Below are 20,375 nucleotides of genomic sequence, written 5' to 3'. Positions count from 1 at the left end.
GGCTTTAGCTAGGGTAGAGTTAATTTCTTAGTAGCTCTTACAGTTTTGTGTTTGGATTCGGAATGGTAATGCTGTTAACACACTGATGTTTTGGTTTTTTGCTAAGCTGTATTTATTATAACTATATACCTAGAAGCATGGCCAATCTTGGTTCAGGAAGGGGGGCTTGACATTGGTCAGTGGGTGGTGAGCAATTGCATTATGTAACACTTGTTTGTTTCCTTTTTATTATTTTTAGTTATTATTATTAATTACCATTATTATTGTATTCTTACTTTTATTTGCAATTATTAAACTTTCTTATCTCAACATACAAGTTTTACCTCAGTTCTCTTCCCCATTTCACTGGGTGACTGGGGGAAGAAATAGGGGTTTGAGCAAGCGGCTACATGGTGCATGATTTCCATCTGGGCTTAAACTGTGACAGCAACCAACATTTAGGAATGTTTGAGCACTGGGTGAGGTACAGGACCAGACCTAAGCATGTTTTGTCTCATTTTGGGTATTGCTACAGGAAAGGTGATTGGAGAGAGGGTCCTGCAGAGGTGGGGCAGTGCTGTCCTGAGCCAACTCCCTGCTCCGCCTTGAGACTTGTGCTCAATCCCTCCCCCCAGCTCACTTCCTGGAGAAGGGCTGGTTTTGCATGTGTGAACAAAAAAGCACAGAAAATCTAGTTTACATGAGACGTGTACCAGGTTAACTATAAAAGGGAGTGGGTTGGGCCCCCATCTCTCTCCCCCCCCTCTTTTTTCTCTTTCTCCTCTTTCTTCTCTTCGTCTGAACAACCCCAGCTCTCTCAGCCTGTCTTCATAGGAGAGGTGCTCCAGCCCTCTGATCATTCTTGTGTCCCTCCTCTGGACTTGCTCCAACGGGTCTGTGGCCGCCTTAAGTTGGGAACTCCAGAGCTGGACAGAGTACTCAACTGAGTTTCAGGAAAGCCTGTACTCTTCCATTGCAGACTGAGCACCTGCTGGCCTCCAGCACTTGCTTTTTCAGGGTCTACTGCAATCTAACTCTGAAGGTTATTGATAACAAATGTTTGAGAGAGTGGTTGGGAAAGGAAAGGATCGTATTGGTTGTTAAAGGGAAGGAAATGTGCCCCCTAGGAAGCAGGAAAATTGTCTCTTCTTTCTTTGTGGCAGAGCAAGGAGAGGGATGCTCTGTTCTTCTGACCATACTTACTGCTTCTCTTTAGCACTTCAGCAACATCCAACAGTTCATGAGGATAGACTGGGTCTTGCTGTACTCTGCAGAGTCCTCCAGAAGATGGAAACTTTGTTAGTACAGAGGGAAAAGAGTGTCATCTGCAGTTGGGTAAATGCTACCACATTGCTTATACATAAGTAACAGTAGAAAGTCATTAAAACTAGCAAACAAAAAGCATAAGATTTAAAAATGCCCTCTTATTTGTTCAGCTTCCTCAAAGGTACCAAGCTGTCTCTGGTACTCTGTAACTGTGGAAGCCAGGTAGGAACAATAAATAACAGGGAATTTGTTAGAGGTCCTGTTGTAGTAGGGACCTGCCTGACTGTGTTGAACTACTGATGTCAGAAGCCAGGCAGGAATGTGGATCTCCAGCTGTTCCCAGTAATTGTTTTCATTGCCTCTGGGGATCAGAAATTGGGCTTTTTCCAGCTCTGTCTTATGTGCTTGTACTAACAACAGACTTGTAGACTGCATTCATTCCTATTAAAGGTATAGTGACAGTTCCTAGCAGTTATAGAGCTGTGCTTCAAACACATTGTAATAGGGAAAGGTCTGAGATATACTGGAACGTGAAAAACTAGACACCATTGCTAGCTCAACAAAAACCAATATTTATTACCAAAAGTTGGCCAAGAAAACGAACAAACCCAAAAGGGAGGAAGGAGGAGAGAAATAAGCCCCAGTTACCCAGCTGTTGCCCATAAAGTTATCTTACTGACCTAGCATGCCTGTAATTACCCATAGCAGAAGCTGCATCCTTGGGGAGTCAGTAAGCTCACTAACTGGCAGGCGTCCCTGCCAAAGGCAACGTTGTCCTTAGTGTAAAGTTAACTCCCTCTAAGAAAGCACTATCTGCTTTTTATACAATTAATTAAGTGGCCACAACCCCCCTAGGTGGGGCCAGCACCGCCCAGCCCGATGCCCTCAGTCCCACCTCCCGGTTATGTCAGTGCCCCTCCTCTGCACACAGGTGAGAACTTCGGAAATCCCCTCACGCACGCGCCGTATGTTTTGGGGGTCTTTCTTAATTGAGTCTGGGGCCGAGCCTTCCTCCTCCTCAATCTCTCCTTCAAGCGACCTTGGAGGATAACTAGCCAATGACAGAATACCAATTAAAACAGTTTATACAAGAAGCTCTCTTCAAGGACAACTTTCCTGTTTATCAGTGCTTGTTTTCCCATAACTTGGCAGGGAAAGAGCAAAGCTTTCACAGGTGGCAGGGCCAAACACAGACCAAAAGTATCAGCATAAATTCACCCTGGTACACACATGCCTAATGTGTTTTGCTCATTTAGTCTAACATTGGCACTTCTATCCTAATCACCACCTTTAGCTAGTGAGCTGTGCAGGGTCAGAGTTAGTTCAGGTCTAACCAGCTTCTGTTTTGCCAAGTGGTGATATATCAGTTTCTATTAGTCCCAGAATAAAATTTCAATGAAAGTGGTACCTTTTAAATTCCTGTACACTACCTGATGCCTACCACACTACAGGTCACAGCTTTACCTGGGCCAGAACAAATTAAAACTCTATTCTAAGAAGGGAGATATTATTTTGTGCTTATACCACGGTCCAGCAGTCTGTCCCAGCCTGTACTGGATTGTGCTGAAAGCTACTGGACTGTCTCTCTGAGGCAGAATTTCCCAGTATCTGCTAATCACACAAAGGAAGGAAAGACACAAAGAATGTTAGTTGGTTTTTATTTTAGTCTGAACTAAAACTATTCCTTAAAAAACCCAGAACACAAAACTGTGGATGGAATAGTTTTTCACAGTCATGATCTGATGCTGTATCACAACAGAAAGGGTAAGTAATAGCCCAGACAATTAGAAGTTTTGCACCTTTATGAATTGGGGGAGGGGAGAAGAGATAACAGTTCCTGTGCTTCACATCCAGTCAGAAGGAGCATAACTAAGTGCAAGGCCTGCATTTAGACACTGCAGCATGACTTTAATAGGATCTTAGCCTGTAAGGCTCGTTTCCAGCATTTACTAAGTGCTTCTTGAATGCTACAGTCCTGACCACAGCAATGGAACCAAATCCCTTTGTGTCAGGATACTCTGCTCCTGTTGGCACTGAAAGATAAATTGAGAGGGATTGCGACAGAGCTGGCATAGCCCTGTGAACCCACTTATACTCATGGACAGTAGTGGAGAGAGGAGGACGGTTCTGATTTGAGGTCAGTTGGACAGTAGGTCACTGCCGGTTTGACCAGAGATGTGACACAGACTGGCTTTCAGACTGAGATAAAGAAATAAGAGAAACACAGATCAAAGTCACAGAGAGAAACCTCAGGTGTGCTGTTAGGAGTCCAGACCCACGTCGAAGTTGAACAGTATCACGTTCATCTGCTTGGCAAAAGTAGGGCCTAGCGCAGCAGCTCAAGGGGTTTAAGAAAACATGATCTTTAAAAATTTTAAGTGTTATGTTCATTTTTGTCTAGTGTTTGAAATGTTACACAACAAAGCACGATAAAGTGCCACATATGCCAGCAATGATAGAAAATCCAGGTACGTGTTTGCTCCAATATGCTTAAGTTCCCACTAACTGTTGTAATTCTTTCTTTGATTTGGGGCATCTGTATTTGTTCTATTTCCTTTAAAGTGTCTGGAGGAACTGCTGCACTGACTGCGCTCCATCAAGTACCCAAAAATTTTACTTCTTTATTTGGTCCTTGACATTTTTCAGGTGGAATTTCAATTTCTCTTTCATGTAATGCTTCCCACACTGCTGCTGCTTCCTCCACCTTTTCATGGGAATCTCCTCCAATTAGAATATCATCTACATATTTGCATAGTTTCACATCTGAGGGGAGTGAGACTGTAAAAATTCAGCAAGTACATCGTGAGCAATTGTGGGTAAATGTTTTTATACCCCTGAGGGAGCCTGTTAAGAAAACCTAGAACTGGTGAGAAAATGACTGTTAAAAAAGCAAGCACAGGAAAAAAGAAAACAAGTGCAATTAAAAACAGTGCTAAAAGTAGTCCTGATATATCTCAAAGTGAAGAGTGTGCTCAAAATGCAAAGAAGCTTCTTCAGCCAAAAGTTGCAACATGCTCTACTGAGTCTGAAGTTTGTGAGGTGGGGCAAAAGGCTTGTGTGTGGGCTTTTGACAGCAAGGATAAAGACTTTAGTGTGGAGCACCATTCCCGCTGTCCTGATGGAGTCCAAGATCTTAAAAGTACATTTGTGGTAAATCCAGCACAGCTGCCCAGTCTTGAAAGTAGTGACTTAATGCAACAGGTTAAGAGATCCAAAATATGGAGAGTTTATTAAAAAGCCCAGTTCATACCTTCTCAAGTCATGATGTTCCCTCAGGTGATTCCAGGCCACAAAATTTGCTTTTCTTCAGGAAAGAGACTTCAAGTGCCTGTGCTTTGCAGGAGGACTCAAGTGTGAGCAGAAAGAGCATCAGACAGCAAACCAACAGAAAAACTAGAGTAATTAGGCAAAGAGTTGATTCTGATGAGGAGTATCTGCCAAAGAGTGTGAAAATACCAGAGGCCAAAGATGAAGAACATCCTAAAAGAAGCACAACAAAGCATGATATGGTGCCACTTACACCCTCATGTAAGTGGGAGACACCTTGCTAGGGGAGCTTGAGTAGAACCCCTGCCTTAAAGTTTGGGCAGAGAGGCCAGCTTCTGCTTCAGGTTTTCAGCGAGCTTGTCCATGAACTCAAAGGTGTTTAGGTAGTCAGAGCGTGTGACACTGGAGGGGGGGAAACAAAAAACAGGCATTAGTTGTACACTCTCAAACGACCAAAGCAGGGGAAGACTGTTCAAAGAACTCTAAGTCTTGCCTCTAAACCCAAAAGAATTCTCTCCTACTCATCAGGCTGTGTTCTTTTTTTTCTGCCAAAAGGCTCCAGAGAAGAGGGTATACAGGTGATATCTGGCAGTTATGTAGGTTTTCTTCATTTATTAGGATGAAGGTAGGATTTGACCAATGTAGCTAGACTGTCATAAAAAAACCAACTCTTAACAGTTCCTTCCTTTTTTGCCCATTCATTTGGTACAATAACAGGGACCAAGCAATCTGGACTAAGCTACTTTGGTCAGGGAGTGTCTCGTGTTCTGTTTGTACAGCACTGAGTACAGTGAGTCCTGTTCTGAGGCAGACTCCTGTTCTTCACCATACTAAAATAACATTCGAGCAAGTGCTGTTCAGAACCACTACGTAAAACAGCCTCCTTCAAGCACAGCTGGTTATTTCATACACTTACTTAGGTAGGCCTTTGATACAGGCAGCAAGGTCCTTTGTCATGAAGCCAGACTCGATGGTCTCAATGCAGACTTCTTCCAGGGCAGCTGCAAAGTTCTTGAGGCTAGTGTTGTTGTCCAGCTTAGCTCTGTGAGCAAGTCCTCTTGTCCAGGCGAAGATGGAGGCTGAGAGAGAACACTGGGTTATTCTATCCTTCTAGAACTCCCTGGAAATCGTTCTAAATCATCATGTGAAACAATAATTGGATTTTTTATATCAAAAAAACTGAAAACAGAGGAAAAATATAGAAAATCTGGTATGGGAAAGAGAACACTTATCTTCATCTAGGTATTCTTTGCCTTTTGTTTAGCTCTAAAAAAGAACAGACCCCAGAAAGTACTCACTGCCTCCAGTAATCTCTTCACACGTCATTTTATCTTTCTTTCTGACTTGGGTAGGAACAAAGTCTGACATGTGGTAGGACTCTGTGGTTACACAGAACATTAACTTTCTGACAGAAGGGTGCAGTCTTCTTCCTCTTACTATATTACAGTCTGGTCTCTATGCAATTTTAAAGGATTCTTTCCCTTATGTCCCGTTCTAAGTGCATTGACACTTTAAGTGTGTAGTTAAAGTCTGGGGTGTGGCTGGGTCTTTTGGAGCATCAGAAAGATGAGTAAAATAAAAAACAACCAGTCTAAACCTTAAGGCCCTTATGGCTATAAATCGCTTGCTGAAGAGTGAATGCGTGTCTCAAAGTCTAGGTTAGGTCTGGTTTATTCCTCACACTCACTCCATTCCAGCCTGATTTTGCTCCAGTCTCTGTAGAGGCCCAGAGGAGTTCACTATAGTGATGGACTGTGGTGGTGCATTCCCCTGCCCACCCCCTCAGGCCACACTGTGATCCAAGAAATGCTCATTAGGCCTTGGCCTTAATGAACCATGCCTGGACTAAGCCCCTCTCAAGCTTATCAGAAACACTGTCTGTGGTGTATGTCTCAAACACCAATAACCAATGTCCATAGACCCAACCAAGGACTGTTGATATAACATGCTGTGAGAAAGAACAAGAGTTGACTGGAGAAGGGGGGGGCAGGTGGATATAGGGCAGCACTTTTCTGTGAGAGAAACCACAACACAGTACAGCACAAGTGCAAGAATGAGTGGCAGGAAGTAGGCATGGTAGGATTGAGACCAAAGACCTCCCTCTCTTTTCTCCTCTTCTTTAATTCTCTCTTTTCCTTTCTTTCTTTCATTCATCTTTCCCTCTTTAATTTCTCTCTTCTCTTTCATCCTATCCCTTGATCCAAAACCTACAGCTGTGTCCTTATATAGTATGTCAGGGACTAACATACCAATTTCCATGTCAAGTGTGTAATTCACTAATAAAACTTTATGATTGTTTGTGGACACTCTGACTTTTGTTGTTCCTTTCCACCAATGAGCACTTATGAATGTTAGATGCTTCCTTCCCATTAAGGGTGGGTCATCACAGTCACCACTGAAGAAAAATGCATTATGAACTGCAATATTGCAGTTTCAGTGGTGCAATTCTCTGCAGAAAGGATGCAGATGTTCTCACTCTAAGCTTATTCTTTCATGTGTAGAGATCACTGAAGGGCAGTGAAAGGCAGCTCACCAATGGGGTTAGTGGAGGTTTCTTGGCCTTTCTGGTGCATGCGGTAGTGACGAGTAACTGTGCCGTGAGCAGCTTCTGCTTCAACAGTCTTGCCATCGGGGCAGATCAGCACACTGGTCATCATTCCCAGAGAACCATAGCCTACAGAATGATACAAGTTTAAAAAGTTCAGTGTCTCCTTTGGACAGCTCCATTAAATTCCCCTTAACCCCCCCATTCTACAGTCCCCCTACATACTCCCAGCCTTGATGTGAGTATCCCTGAACAGCAAGTGCCACTGCAACTAACTGGCTAATCATAACAGCTCATCTGATCAGGAAGTGCTGCTGAACCATGAGATAGAGATATACAGACATTCTGCACCATTTCAAGAAAATCAGTGTTCTTACCTAATTTGCTGGACAGATTTTTACCAAAAAGTACAGTAAAAGAAAAAGAATCATAAATAAGCAATGTTGGGCTGCTTATCTTCCCCACAGGGAAATAGGAAACAAAACTCCTTATCAAGAGCATTTGCTTTAGTGAAAGGAACAGGAGCTAGTGAAACTGGACATTCACATCACTTCTAACTCTGTAGATTTCAGAGATGTGCATCTCTGAAAGCTTCTTTGTTTAGTAGTCCAACACATATCCTTGTTCTATGGGAGGCAGTTTAGTGGCATTACTTTAGAAAGAGCATATCACATAAAGCCACACATCTTGTCCTGTAGGATTCTGCATTTGTTTTGGTACCAGGCAGCTTGCTTATGTAGGATGCTGATCAAGCACTACAAGTCTATAAAGTTAAGTGGATCAATCTCTCTCTTTACACCTGACAGATTTTCTTAGTTATTGGTAGAGCACCTGCCAGTACACTCATCACCAGTCAGCAACAGTGTCCCAGCTGTCTGGATACCGTCCATTAGAATAGGAAGCCTATCACTGATGTTGGTAGGAACTTCCCTCCTGAAAATAAATACACAGTCTACATTCAATAGATTTTCTTGTAAAAGTGAAATCAGAAAACTGACAGCCTGATATCTCCATGACTAGCCACAGGCTTGAAATGTAAGTTCTGAGACCCAAGACCACCTCCTGGGCCACAATAGAAGATGTGAGGGAAGGTCCCAAGAGACTGCCACTGAGCCTACTTCAGTGGAGCACAGGAAGCATCTCATACCTTGTGCAACAGAGTCAGACTGCACATCCCCATCATAGTTCTTGCAGGCCCAGACAAAGCCTCCTTCAGATTTCAGGGCCTGAGCAACCATGTCATCAATGAGCCTATGCTCATACCATATCTTTTTGGCTTCAAACTTGGACTTATATTCTCTGGAAAACAGAAGACAGAACACCTTGCCATATAAACAGGGATTGCACAATTTGTGCATAGAGAGGTGCACAGAGATAAGTAAAAAAAAAAACTAAAGTAAGTTTGCATTTTCTTTACTCTTTTTTCCCTTGTCTGCTTTGCTAAGCTACTGCAAGGCTGCTTCAGGACCACAGAGGCACCTACAGAGAATCTGACTCTCTAATGGAAGGGATGAACACCACAGCCATAGTTAGCAGAGCTTTAAAAATTGAGTACTGTGCCTTGCAGGACAAGGGAGACCATGACAGAGAAGGCATCCCCTCCCTCCCGAAGTGCTGCTGAATGTCTTAAAATGCAACTCACAAGGCTGGAGGGGATGCTCCTGCTGCAGACTTATACAGTAGAGGGTACACAACTAGTTACCTGTCATAGATATCTTGGAAGATGTCTTTAAAGCGACCATCATATTTCTTCAGAATGGTGTTCTTGGTGCTCATGTAGAGGGGCCAGCCTTTAGACAGTGCCATTTGGAAGGAACTGTGGGCAAAATCCTTGATAGACTGGTCAAGATTGTACATTCCCATGGCTACACCACCACAGCCTGTAAGTGAAGGAAGAACAGATAGGAATCAACTAGATTTAGTTTTGATTAAGAACTTGACATTCTCCCCTAGAATACTCTGGCTGGCAGGCAGGCTGGTGCTATCCCCAGATGTCTTGATCTAGTTCTCAATTTAAAGGCTGATTCTTCCAAGAGAAGATTCTCTTTGCACTATCAGCTCAAAGCTCCAGCAGTCCTGTGACACATGGATAGGAAGGTGGTTTTGTTTTACAGCTAAGTACATCTTAATACTGTGATCTAATCCCCGTAAGAAGTTTCTTCCTACTCCTAAGCAGCCTAAGCAGCAAAACTGTGACAGAAGTGAGTGTGCTTGAACTCCTGCTAGCCATCTAACTAATACAGTATTTTTCTATGAAAGCAGCAGGCAGCAGTTTGGAGCAGGGGATCTCAGTCAAAGCCAGAAACGGATTTGCTCTCATCTTAAATGCTTTGACTGCAGAACTAACTCCAGCAGTCAAAGACTGCTTTGCCAAGCTCAGGTAAACAAGCTGCCACATGCATTCCTGCATCTTTTCAGCACGTGTCTGGCCTACCATGCAGCTTTGTTTCACCTGCTCAGGCTCACTTCCAGCAAGTTGTGGGAAGAATGTGCCAGTCATGTGGGTGCTTGGGCAAGTCCTGAGAAGGCTCTGAAGAACTATCAACACTCACATGACTTGGATTGTTAATGCAGATGTGTTAGAAGCATGAATGGAAGTGCCTTGAACTTGCAGCCCAGCTCACCTGGGAGAAAGCAGTATTCAGATCACGGAAGAGGCTGATTTTGGGTGAGAGAAGGGTCTAGAGCTTCATGAAAAAGCTTTGCCACCTTCAGAGCACAGCTCTGTGTTTCTAGTGAAAAGCAGATACTGTGCACTTAATTTTAAGCAACTCACTACCACCACCCCTGTAGTTTTTGTACAGTGCCTGTATCAGGGACCTTTGCTCTGGAAACACACATTTTTTTTTTTTTAATACCCTCTCCTAATATTCACTTGTCCTTACCTCCAGATGCTTATTACTACATGAACATACATGCAGAATGAAGAGGGGAAGCTAGATGAGGTTTATCTGCTTGCCAAGATAGCAAGGTCATTTAAAGTTGATATTGGCAGAGAATGAAATTCCTGTTGTTACCAATGAAAATACATGTTGTCCCCGTGCCTCTTCTAGTGAGTCAAGGATGGAATAGGGTCTGATCAGCTACAGAGACTGTGTCCTCTGGAGCCATGTTTTCATGGTTGCTAGATGACAGCTATCAAGTTTTATTCAAATAGTTATTTCCATATAGGTAAAAAATATTCCTCATTGCAATCATACAATCATACTGCCTACTAAAATCTCTTGATTCAGTGTCAATGTTGCACATATTAGCATAGCAATAAGACAAGCTTCCCTTATACATTGTGGAAATATGGTGGCACAACAGTTATCTGTGGGGAGGGCAGTTCCCCAGAGCAACAGAAGCAATCTGCCATCTTTGCACTTCCTTGCTTTCTGCTTGCTGATGCAAAGCAGAGCAGCAATTCAGACTGGCAGCTGGATGGCCAGACATCTCCAGTACAAGCTCACCAGTTACCTAGCAAATGAAAACAAATTAGGACTGGCAGTTAAGCAGGTGAACTCCAAATAAAAGGCTGTGCAACAAGAGACAGTAGACATTTAGGCTCTTACAAGGAAGAATGCCAGAGAAATCAAATATTACAAAACAGCGTCATATGTCAGTCTTTTTATCTGTTTGCCAAACAAATTGCACACAAACCAGGATTCTGTGGACGTAAGTTTTTGGAGCTAAAACCCAAACATAAGTAACCCAACACTCAAACATAAGTCACCATGGCTACAAATACTGAACTCTTTGATCGCTGATAGACAAGAGAGAGAATTTGTGTGATGTTTTCCTGAACCCTGCCCCTGGGGAAAACAGCCTGAGTTCTGGCAGCATGTGTGTAATTGTTTCCATGCAACAAAGCCCAGCAATGTCAGGACTCCTCCTGAGCCTAGGAACCTGTATATAACCAGCACAGTCATATAGACAGGAGGGACACCAAAACATTTGGGACTGTAGCTTTTAAAACACTTAGAACCTACTCGGTCAGGAGCATCCTTGTCAAATCTCCTTCCCACCTTGCAGGCTAAGTGTTAGTTCTCATTTTTATGGAGAGGAAAAAAAAAAAAAAAAGACTGCTTCATAAAGAAGGGCAAAAACTGTGAAGGTAGATAGAGACCAGTAAGACAAACTAAACCCAGAAAGAATTATACCCGAATTGTTCTTAAATATATCTCCCCTTTGGTCAAGCCATGTTTACACAGCAAGTTTCCCTCTGATCAGAGAGAAAAACATAGATGCTGCTACCAGAGTTATCATACAAAGAGCATGACAGGTGGCCAGTCTAGTATGATTGTGTGTTTGATATGCCTCTTTGGTCCCAAGAAGATTTCAAGTAACTTTCAGTACTTGAGAGATAAATGAAGGTGGTGTAAACTTTCTCCCCCGCTCTACCTCAAAGTCATATTTTACCATCAAATAGCTCTGACTGACAATTCAAGGTTGAATTAAACCCAAAATCAGTTTTAATCACTACTTAGAGAAAATACCTACTTTCAAAGTTATGGACCAGATATGTGACTGGTTTGCCTCCATCTGTGGGAGTGTAGGTCATCTCTACTTTTCCAGGCCCAGGAACCACAAAATCAGTTGCTCTGTACTGTTAAAAAAAAAAAAAGAAAACTGCCATGATGATTTTATCTATCAGAAAGAGAGAAACATAAAAGACAACCTTCCTTTGGGAGGGCAGGGTGCAGAAAAGCAGTTGTATTAAAAAAAACATTAAGTAGACTCTTTATTCAGCCATGTGGTCATTGGATTATTATACTAAGGGATTAGAAAGACAAGTAGACTCATAGAATTATTTAGGTTGGAAAAGACTCTTAAGATCAAGTCCAACAGTTAACCTAGCACTGCCACGTGCCCCACTAAACCATGTCCCTAAGTAGTCAAGAGTCTGCCAGTTTCAGGAGGCATCCTCCCCTTTAAGGGAAAAAGCTCACAAATTCTTGGGTCCCATCAATGGGCAGAGGATGTACTTTTGCAGATGCACTGATGTTTTGAAGTGCAAAGACTGTTGTGTGGTTGGTGAGTAGAATGGCTCCTTCCTCTCTCCCTGCCTCAAAAACAACCACTCATATCACAACTACTGATCTCATAAATAAGGGGGACTCATACATCATACAAGATGACATCTGAAACCTGTAGTACAAGTTCTTTGAATTCCATACATGGATACACATTTTGGTCCTCTGAGATACACAGAATCAGAAGAGCAAACATGTATTTCAAGTTTTTAAATATCTCCTTTTCCCAGTTGTCCTGAACAGTACTATTTGAAATTTGTTATCCTTTTTTCCATGTTGTTTCCCTCCTATCAAGGGAACATGTTCCCTGAGCTGTTCTGAAGTTAAGGAAGTGTCTCATATGTCCTTTATAAGTTCTTATATCATCCCTTTCACTTTAATCTCATCCTTTGGCAGAGTTTCAATCCTTCCCCTTTAATCCACTGTTTCCTATTATTATTTTGACCTTCTCAGTTATTCAGTACTGTTAAGGATGTTTAATCCCATTCTTTTCTAGTGTCAAGGTTTTTCAATTATTTTCCTCTTTATTTATTTATTACTTTACCTTCCCATCCCAGGTAATTTTGTGACTTGTGGGTTTACTCATCCATTTAAGCACTTGACTCTTTTAGAAGATTTTTCTTTTGTCATGCTTGGCTGTTTTACAGCATATCATTACCTATGGAGAACAGTATGATTGATTCTTGTCCTCTAGCCTACCCAAAGGGCACATCACTGAGTGCCATGCTAGGGCTTTCCATGGCTTTGTACTACCTCTGGCAGGAGAGCTCTGATAAAGGCTGTTTTCCTACTTCTGTACCACATTCCAATGTACTCACTATGGATACCAACTCTGCAGGAGTGCTGTGCAAGTTAAGCAGCAGATCCCAGTTAAAAAAATATAAAAAACCCAAACCCACATCCCTATACAGAAGGTAATTTTGCTCACTTCTAAAAATCACTCTCTTGGATTCATTTTTGCTGTGAGCGACATCTGACACCAGAAAGTCCTGAGAAGTAAGAAGATGGGCAGTGTAAAGGATATTTTCTCACAACATTGTTGTGTAGGGAATAGGGTTCTGCAGAGATGAACAATAATTCAGAGGAGTTATCTACCCTGTGTCTAAGTACATATCTATCCAATCCAATCCAGGCCTCTGAATGCTGTTTATACAGTGACACTATCTAAGGAAGAGAGGCACAAACCAGGCTCTCCCACACTTTGCCAGGTGCAGTACTAACGAAGTGCTAGCAAATACCTGCTCCCAGGTGGAGTGCAAGGGACAGAGCAGGAGCACAGGGATGTCTAAGTCTGTAGGTCTATAGAGTCAAGACTAAGGCTGGTAAGATAAAAAGAGAGGTAAGCACTGAAGTGACTCACTTGATCCCCATAGGCGTGACGGCCAATGACAATGGGTTTCACCCATCCTGACACCAGCCGGGGAATGTTCTTGCAGATAATGGCCTCCCTGAAAACTGTGCCTCCCAGGATGTTTCTGATTGTCCCATTGGGAGACTTCCACATCTGCTTCAACTTGAACTCCTCCACTCTCTTCTCATCAGGAGTGATGGTTGCACACTTGATGCCAACATTGTATTTCTTTATGGCTTCAGCAGCTTCCATGGTTACTTTATCATTTGTAGCATCACGATGCTCAATGCCCAAGTCATAGCTGTAACAAACCCACAAAGATGGTCAGAACTGCCCAGGACATTTATGTCCAACAGGATAGAAATCAGACCTCATACGTGCTTATGAGTGTAGTTCCAGCATTCTGTCATAACTGAAGTTGTCCCTCTTCCAGTTCAAATGCTGCTGGACTGGAAGAAAACATGGACTTATACAGTGACACTTCTGCTGCTGGTAGAGAAGGTTAGAGAAAGGAGAGTTTCAGTTTACAGATGAAGTTCTCTGCCAGCATGGCACAGTGTCTCCTCTGGCCTTCCCTTTTGAGCTTTCTGCAATGGCAGCTTTCAGTCTAGGAATCTAACAGTACGGAGCAGCACAATCCCCAGATGAATATGGGCCTTTGTTTCAAACCTCTTGTGCTGAGGGTTCTGGGTTATTTCATGTACTGAGCACATGAAGCTACAATTGGCTTAAAAGCTGCTTTGACAATGGACCCACAATCCTACTCTGGCAGAAAAATGGCCAATATTCCCCTCAAGCAGTCAGAGAAAGCACATTTCCCTTACTCACTGTTTTAATAGCTTTGGGAAAACAATGGGTGCCCAGCATGGGACAGCCCTGAAAACGGCCAGCTGTACATAAATGTAGCCCTTGTGCTGCCTCAGCCAGGGGTTTGCTTTCCCTCCTCCCACCCCTCTTTGAAAAGGGATGCTCTCCAGACTGTGGGCATGTATTATGCTGCTGGTTTCTGTTTGCCTGGTTCTCAACACCAGCAAGCAGAAAGCCTGATGTAGGTGGTATACAAATGACTCCAGTAGCAGGGGAAGAGGTCAGACTTGTGGGTTTAATTATGGTAGATACCATAGAAGGTATGTCTGTCCATGTGGCTAGGAGAAATGTAGCTGGATGCTTCTCTAATAGTTATAGCCTGGTGGCTAGAAAGGGAAGAGAATATTTGACCTTCTTGGCGAGATGCTGTAGATAGCATGCTGTTTTGGCAGTACCAGCTGCTAGTATTTGTTTTTTCCAGAAGCGAGTGCAGAAGCACAGCACGGGCTCAGGAATAATTGCAACAATTACCTCACTGTCAACAGCAGAGGTCAAGCTTACAGGCATCAGGGCAGAGTCTATGCCCTACAAGCACCCTTTTGTCCTCTGGGCAGACCTTCAAACAGGTATGGCAAGCAGCCATAAGCCTGCTCAGGGTCCACAGGCCAGGCTGGAAGTCATGGAGTGCCTGAAACACCCCATGTTTCTAACTGTTTAGGCTGCAGGGAGTCACATAGACTGCCCAGGTGCTGGGAAGCCAAGGTACAGGAGATAAAATACAGGTGCTGGGAAGCCAAGGTACAGGAGATAAAATACAGGCCATGTCTGTGAGAGACCTTCTTAGAGATACAGTACAGGAAAAAAACTAACAATTAAGCATTCACTGCTTACTGCTGTGAGGAACCCCAGAGGGGCCGCTCTCAGCACCATCAGCCTAATGACACATGCAAATTGCAGTACAAAGTAGCCATGTGTCACAAAGAGCCATTACCTGTGCAAATCCAGATCTACATAAGGAAAAATCAGCTTTTCTTTAATCAGTTCCCAGATGACCCGTGTCATTTCATCTCCTTGCATCTCCACAACAGAGCCTCCATGGATTTTTTTAGACATCTTGAGCTGCAATAGACATAAAAAAGCTCAGCCTAAGTCAAAAACTACCAATTCCTGCATTTTAACAACACAGCTAGGAGAGGCACCAACATAGCATACAAGTTCTCTCCCAACGTCTTGAAGACAACCACAGTTTGTGCCTAGTTTCATGCTAACTGGTATTTTTCTTAGAGCCCCAGGTCCTAGAAGATCTGTGAGGATAAAAAGGTTAATATCTGAGAATTAAGGGCATGTGCTTTAGTTATGGTTGTACAAAAGAATTCAAAAGCATGAACAAATTTCCCCCCCAATTTCCACATAAATAAATGAGCTTTTTTTATTTTAGATTTCACAAGTTCTAGTCCAGTTCCCTGTTTCTCCACCTTTTTCTGAAAAACAGGAGTTAACAGACATGATTACAATGACACCTCATATTGCTGGCACTATGAGGATTAATATATTGTCAGCTTCTTTATTAGCTTCCTCCTCCAGGAAGGAAGGAAACAGGTAGAAAAATCCCAAGGCTAAACATCAAGAGTACTTTCTAGTGGCAAGCTTTATTTCTACTGTTAAAATAAATACTGGACAGATTTGTTTTGCTGTAGGGAACAGAGGTTTCCCAAGATACTTGTGAACAAAGCCTCAAACAAATAAACTTGAACTCTGCTCTACTATTTGCACTTTGTTCTTTGTCCAAAAACCCACCAGCCACTGAACTGCTCTAACACAGTTCCCTGCTCTCCAACAGCCACAGTTTCTCTGTTCTCAGCTCTGATTATGCAAGAGCAATGACTTGGCAAGCTCCCCCTTCCAAGATAGTCCTGTTCTTGTGTGCAGCTGTTGGGACACTACAGTGAGATACCAAGCCCTTGTGCCTTAGGTTGCAGTTTCACAGATACGGAGGGCCATGAATGATTTGACCCAGAATGAAGGGCCCTACTGTCCACTGAATCTGTTCATCTAGACAAAGTTATTCAGAGGTGTGAAGTTTGCAGTGCAAGTGCCCCAAGTTACAAGCATGTGGGGAGATTACTTCTAGGTTCAAATTTTCCCTTTTCTTTTATTTTTTTTTTAAATTAAACCAACTTGTGCTGTACTTCCAAAATCCAACCCATTATACATTTTCAGTCTGGCAAGAGAATAAACTTTCTAAGCTAGCTATGTTCAGAGGATCAAGCTTTTCCAAATCTCTTAAGGAGTGAAAATCTAAAAAGAAAAAAAAAATGTAAATGAGGTTGTGGTACTGAGACTCAATTTACTATAAGCGCATAAATTTGAAAGATAAACTACATCAGGCATTTCTATCCCAAAGACAATATCTTGGCTTATATTAGGCCTCTCTAGTCCTCGTGGAAAACTTGAGTTTCATATGACCACACTCTGCCTGAACTCCATTTATTTATGCAAGTATTTTGGGCCCAATTTTAAATTGTTACTACCTAAATAAGGACTGTATCACACTCCATGGCCTAGGCACAGAATTGCTGCTCAGGAGACTTCAATTTTACTTTTGGCATTTAGTCTGAGAAATAGTCTGATTCATTTAAGTAAAAATGTAGACAGGCACCAACCCACCATCACTTGTTTTGTGGTTTGGTTCTACTTAACTGAGGCAAATCAGAGTATGTCAGTCATAGCAATAGGTTTTGCAAAGCTGGCTTCAGAAGCATATGATGCTGCTGTCACACGGAGAGCACAAAGGCAGTTGACACACCTCCACTGAGATACATCTGCACTGATACGTGGAAACAGCAGCTTCTTCAACGTCTCTGACAGCATCCAACACTTTTATCTGATCATGGCCCTGGTACTTTTCCCCTCCTCAGACAGCAACGTCCCCAGTTTCTCCATGAACAGGGGCAGTAGCATCCCTCTCCTGCACACCAGAGCCAACATGCCAAGAGGCGCTCTAGAGAGCACACATTCCTTGGAGTTCAGCTCTGTCACTCTTCCCATTTGATTTTATACTGAACCAGCAAGTTCCTTCTCCTACAGCAACCCTCCTTTAAATATGCTTAACCCCGGCAAGTAGCCAAGGCAGCTTTAAGGAAACTGTGCATTTCCAAATACTCCTTGGTCCTAAAGAAGGGCTCAGGGCCTACAGTCAATAATTCACTATTGCAACAAGTCCTTGACTGCGGCTTACAGACGCTCCGCTCGGAGGAGGTTTCGCTCGCTGTCACCAACACAGATCTCGCTTGTTTCTCGGCCGCACCGCCCCTTCCCCGCCCGCAACCCGGCCCAGCTCTGCCAAGGCGATCTCCCGGCACAGCGGGATGTGCCCTCCGGGCTGAGGCTGCGATCCCGGCCCCGGCCCCGCCCGGGCACGGCTGTGAGGGGACACGCGAGGGGCTCCGTGCCCGGCCCGCGCTGGGGACACCACGGACTGCCCGGAGAGCCAGGGACATCGGGAGGAGACACGCAGCCCGGGCCGGGCCGGGAGCCGATCCCGGGGTGCAGCACCCGCAGCTCCCGGGGCACCTCCAGCGACACTCGAGGCGGGCGGGGCGCGGCCTCGGGGGTCCCGCCCGGACCGCCTGAAAGAAGCCCTTAAACACACACACAAACCCGCCCCTCGAGGCCCCACTGCGGGGCGGGGGAAGGACAAAGGGTGGGGTGCGGCCGCGGGGCCCTGCGGCGGTGCGGATCCCCGTTACCTGCGGCGGTGGCAGTGCCGTTCCCAAGCCCGTTCCGTTCCCAGCGCGGGGCGATCGCGATGCGGGTCCGGACCGTGCGCGGGGCTCTTTATGCGGCCCCGCCCCGCCCCTGCCCTGCGGCGCCCCCTGGCGGCCACACCCGGCCCGGCCCCTCCCCTTGACGGGGCGCGCGCCCGCCAGGGGGCGCTATGTTGGCTCAGGCCCGCCCGGGCCCCGCTCGCAGGTGCCCTCGCGCCAGGGGCCCGCGGCAGCACGGACCGCGCCGCCGCCGTTCCGGGCCGCGCCCGTTCCGCGCTCTCCCGCCGCCCGGGCAGTTCCGCAGCCCCGGGCCGCGCGTGCCCACAGCCGTATCCACCCCGCGGCCCCGCAGCAGCCGCACCGCTCGCCCTGAGGGGCCGCGGCGGGGAGCGGGACCGGGCGGGAATCCCGGGGAGAGGGTGGAATAGAACGGAATATTAAAGATACATATAATATGTTATAATTTCCCGGGGGTCACGCGAGCTCCCCCCGCTTCCAGCGGCTCCCGAGGCGGGGCGGGGGGCGGAGCCCGGGGCCGGGCCGCGGGCGGAGCGCGCGAGGCTTCGATTGGCGATGCCTGTACGGGTGCGGCGTGGTCGGCGGGCGATTGGTCGGGGCTGGCGGCGTTGCCGGGGCCGGGCGGGGCCGGGCGTTGAGGGAAGAGCGGCGGTGCCGCCCCAGCCCGTGCCCCGCTCCAGCACCAGGACTGACACCGGCGCCGGGACCGGCACTGACACCGGCACCGGATCGACACCAGCACCGGCACCAGACCCGCGGGCAGCAGGTGAGCGCAGCCCGCCGAGGGCCGCGCGGTGCCGCCCGGGCCAGCAGCGGTGGTTCCCCTGCTGCGCGAGCCCTTTCCGGGCTCCCGGCCCGGCCCCGGTGGCGGCTGCCGGCGGCGCTCCGGGGATCGCTTCCTGCCGCTCCCTCCCCGTCCCGTGGCAGGTGACCCCGCGTGTGCCATCCCCGGCGGAGGGCAGGGGTGTGCCCCTCGCAGGGGGGAGCGGGGCAGCCGGGCGGAGGTCGGGAGGGAAGCGCGTGTGTCGCGCAGCTCTGTGAGAATTGCGGGAGTTCAGCTGGTGCACCCGGGGTGTATTATCCGGGTGCCCGGGAGTGGCGTCCGTGTCACAAGAAGGGGCCGGACCCTTCCGGCACCGGGCGGTTGTGGTCAGTTTTATGGGACCCGGGATGTCGCGGATCTGGTCTGGATGTAGCAGCTGGAGGTGTGTGGAGGCTCACAGCCGTGCTTGCGCTCTGTGTTGTATCGGTGATGACCCGGTGACTGCTGAAGCTGCAGCCTCAGGCGGGTTTAGATGCATTCCCCATAACTGTTGGTGAGGTGATGTACTCTGGTTTTCTGCCTGTTGACCAGTATGTGCACCTTGCTTTCTGATTTCCCTTAATACACAAATAAGTGACTGTTTCCCTGTTTCTTGCGGTGGGGTGGAGCGTTTTCCATTTAGTGGGAGAACTAAAGCACTTTAAGAAACGTTGATGCACTCCGCAGCTACTGTGTTGTGTAGCACAGAAGATCCAGGTGTTTATGGAGCTGGTGCCAAGTACAGTGCTCTTCTTTTCAATGTGTTTTAATTAGACTAGTACTGTTGTCACAGAAGCAATTACTGTGTGTTTTTTGCCCCTTGAAACTGGAGTTTATTTTTCTGTAATCACATATATATATGTTACATGCAAGTTCAGAGACTTGTTATTTTTGTCTTGCCAGGCTATAGTCAGTTGCTGAAATATGAACATAGTTTCCTATAAAACTTCTGATTGGCTTCGTAATGGCACTTTTAATGTGGTAGTGTGAGCACAACCCTGTTGTGTGTTCAACATTTAAAAAGTCAGCTATTAGTTGCCTTAAGATTGAAGAAACAATTCCAAATTTACCTGAAGATGTGCTCTTGAAGGAAAATTTTCCATCAGCCCTGGTGTTTAAGCACGTTCAGATCACCTGTTTGAATAATATTGCTGGAATGAACAACAAAACGTACCCTGCCTTACAGGGGACAGGAATGCAGAAGCATTCCAGACTAAGCCTTACATAAAGAACCTGACCAAAGTTTCTCTTGAAACTTAGTGAATGATGCCTCTCCATTTTCTTTCCTAAGGATATGTGAATAGCAGGAGAAACTCTGGGATAAAGGTGCTTGCTATGTTGCAGAGCAACAAGCAGAAGTCCTCTGAGAAATCATATGAATGACTTGCAGATACTGTCTTTTGTGCATTCTTTGTAGGAGTGGTCAAACCTTGCCACATGAGCCATATGCAACTTGTTAGCACTTCCAGTGTCAGTTGCTAACCACGTGGATTTTCTCTGGACTGCATAGATGCTTTTTTCTTTGGTGTGGCTTCTTAGAACTTGGAAGAAACTATTC

General features: G+C 45.5%; 3 protein-coding genes across 7 annotated transcripts in view; 2 read left to right on the top strand and 1 right to left on the bottom strand.

Moving 5' to 3' along the window:
- The window catches only part of LOC113993416 (shugoshin 2-like), a 37,443-nt gene extending 35,615 nt beyond the window's left edge, over positions 1-1,828 (top strand). For both annotated transcript variants that reach the window (XM_039388010.1, XM_027731513.2), the window contains one exon: positions 1,196-1,828. In XM_039388010.1, coding sequence (XP_039243944.1) covers positions 1,196-1,282 — 87 coding nt within the window. In that variant the 3' untranslated portion in view covers positions 1,283-1,828. The remainder of the gene's footprint in view (positions 1-1,195) is intronic.
- A 1,058-nt stretch (positions 1,829-2,886) lies between these two features.
- IDH1 (isocitrate dehydrogenase (NADP(+)) 1) lies at positions 2,887-18,099 on the bottom strand. 2 transcript variants are annotated; one of them, XM_027731527.2, is made up of 9 exons: positions 17,980-18,099; positions 15,222-15,349; positions 13,433-13,724; positions 11,540-11,645; positions 8,760-8,937; positions 8,205-8,356; positions 7,046-7,186; positions 5,429-5,591; positions 2,887-4,914 (listed from the first exon to the last, which is right to left on the bottom strand). In XM_027731527.2, exons 2-9 carry the CDS (start codon positions 15,341-15,343, stop codon positions 4,821-4,823), a joined length of 1,248 nt encoding a protein of 415 aa, XP_027587328.1. In that variant the 5' UTR covers positions 15,344-15,349; positions 17,980-18,099; the 3' UTR covers positions 2,887-4,820. The 2 variants fall into 2 exon arrangements, with proteins under 2 accessions (XP_027587328.1, XP_039243955.1); XM_039388021.1 differs by lacking the exon at positions 17,980-18,099 and adding an exon at positions 17,469-17,695.
- Positions 18,100-18,359: 260 nt separating this feature from the next.
- The window catches only part of PIKFYVE (phosphoinositide kinase, FYVE-type zinc finger containing), a 65,622-nt gene continuing 63,606 nt past the window's right edge, over positions 18,360-20,375 (top strand). For 2 of the 3 annotated variants that reach the window (XM_027731512.2, XM_027731511.2), the window contains exon 1: positions 18,370-18,781. The gene's annotated coding sequence lies outside the window, so the exon portion shown is untranslated. Of the gene's footprint in view, positions 18,782-20,375 lie in introns of all 3 variants that reach the window. The other variant, XM_039388019.1, reaches the window with a different exon arrangement.

The sequence above is a fragment of the Pipra filicauda genome, unplaced genomic scaffold (genome assembly GCF_003945595.2).
Source record: "Pipra filicauda isolate LSUMZ 115617 unplaced genomic scaffold, ASM394559v2 scaffold5_size6683894_pilon, whole genome shotgun sequence".
Taxonomy (NCBI): domain Eukaryota; kingdom Metazoa; phylum Chordata; class Aves; order Passeriformes; family Pipridae; genus Pipra; species Pipra filicauda.
The sequence above is the reverse complement of the archived record's forward strand: the minus strand, read 5'-3'. Positions and strand labels throughout refer to the sequence as shown.

What these genes read in the sequence shown, in the direction of transcription:
- IDH1 (XM_027731527.2), bottom strand. Translation starts at nt 15,343, where the DNA reads ATGTCTAAAAAAATCCATGGAGGCTCTGTTGTGGAGATGCAAGGAGAT. An exon ending in GTCTGACTCTGTTGCACAAG is followed by an intron (nt 7,187 to 8,204) that starts GTATGAGATGCT and finishes ATCATTCTGTAG; the next exon opens with GCTATGGTTCTCTGGGAATG. An exon ending in AACCTCCACTAACCCCATTG is followed by an intron (nt 5,592 to 7,045) that starts GTGAGCTGCCTT and finishes GTTCTCTCTCAG; the next exon opens with CCTCCATCTTCGCCTGGACA.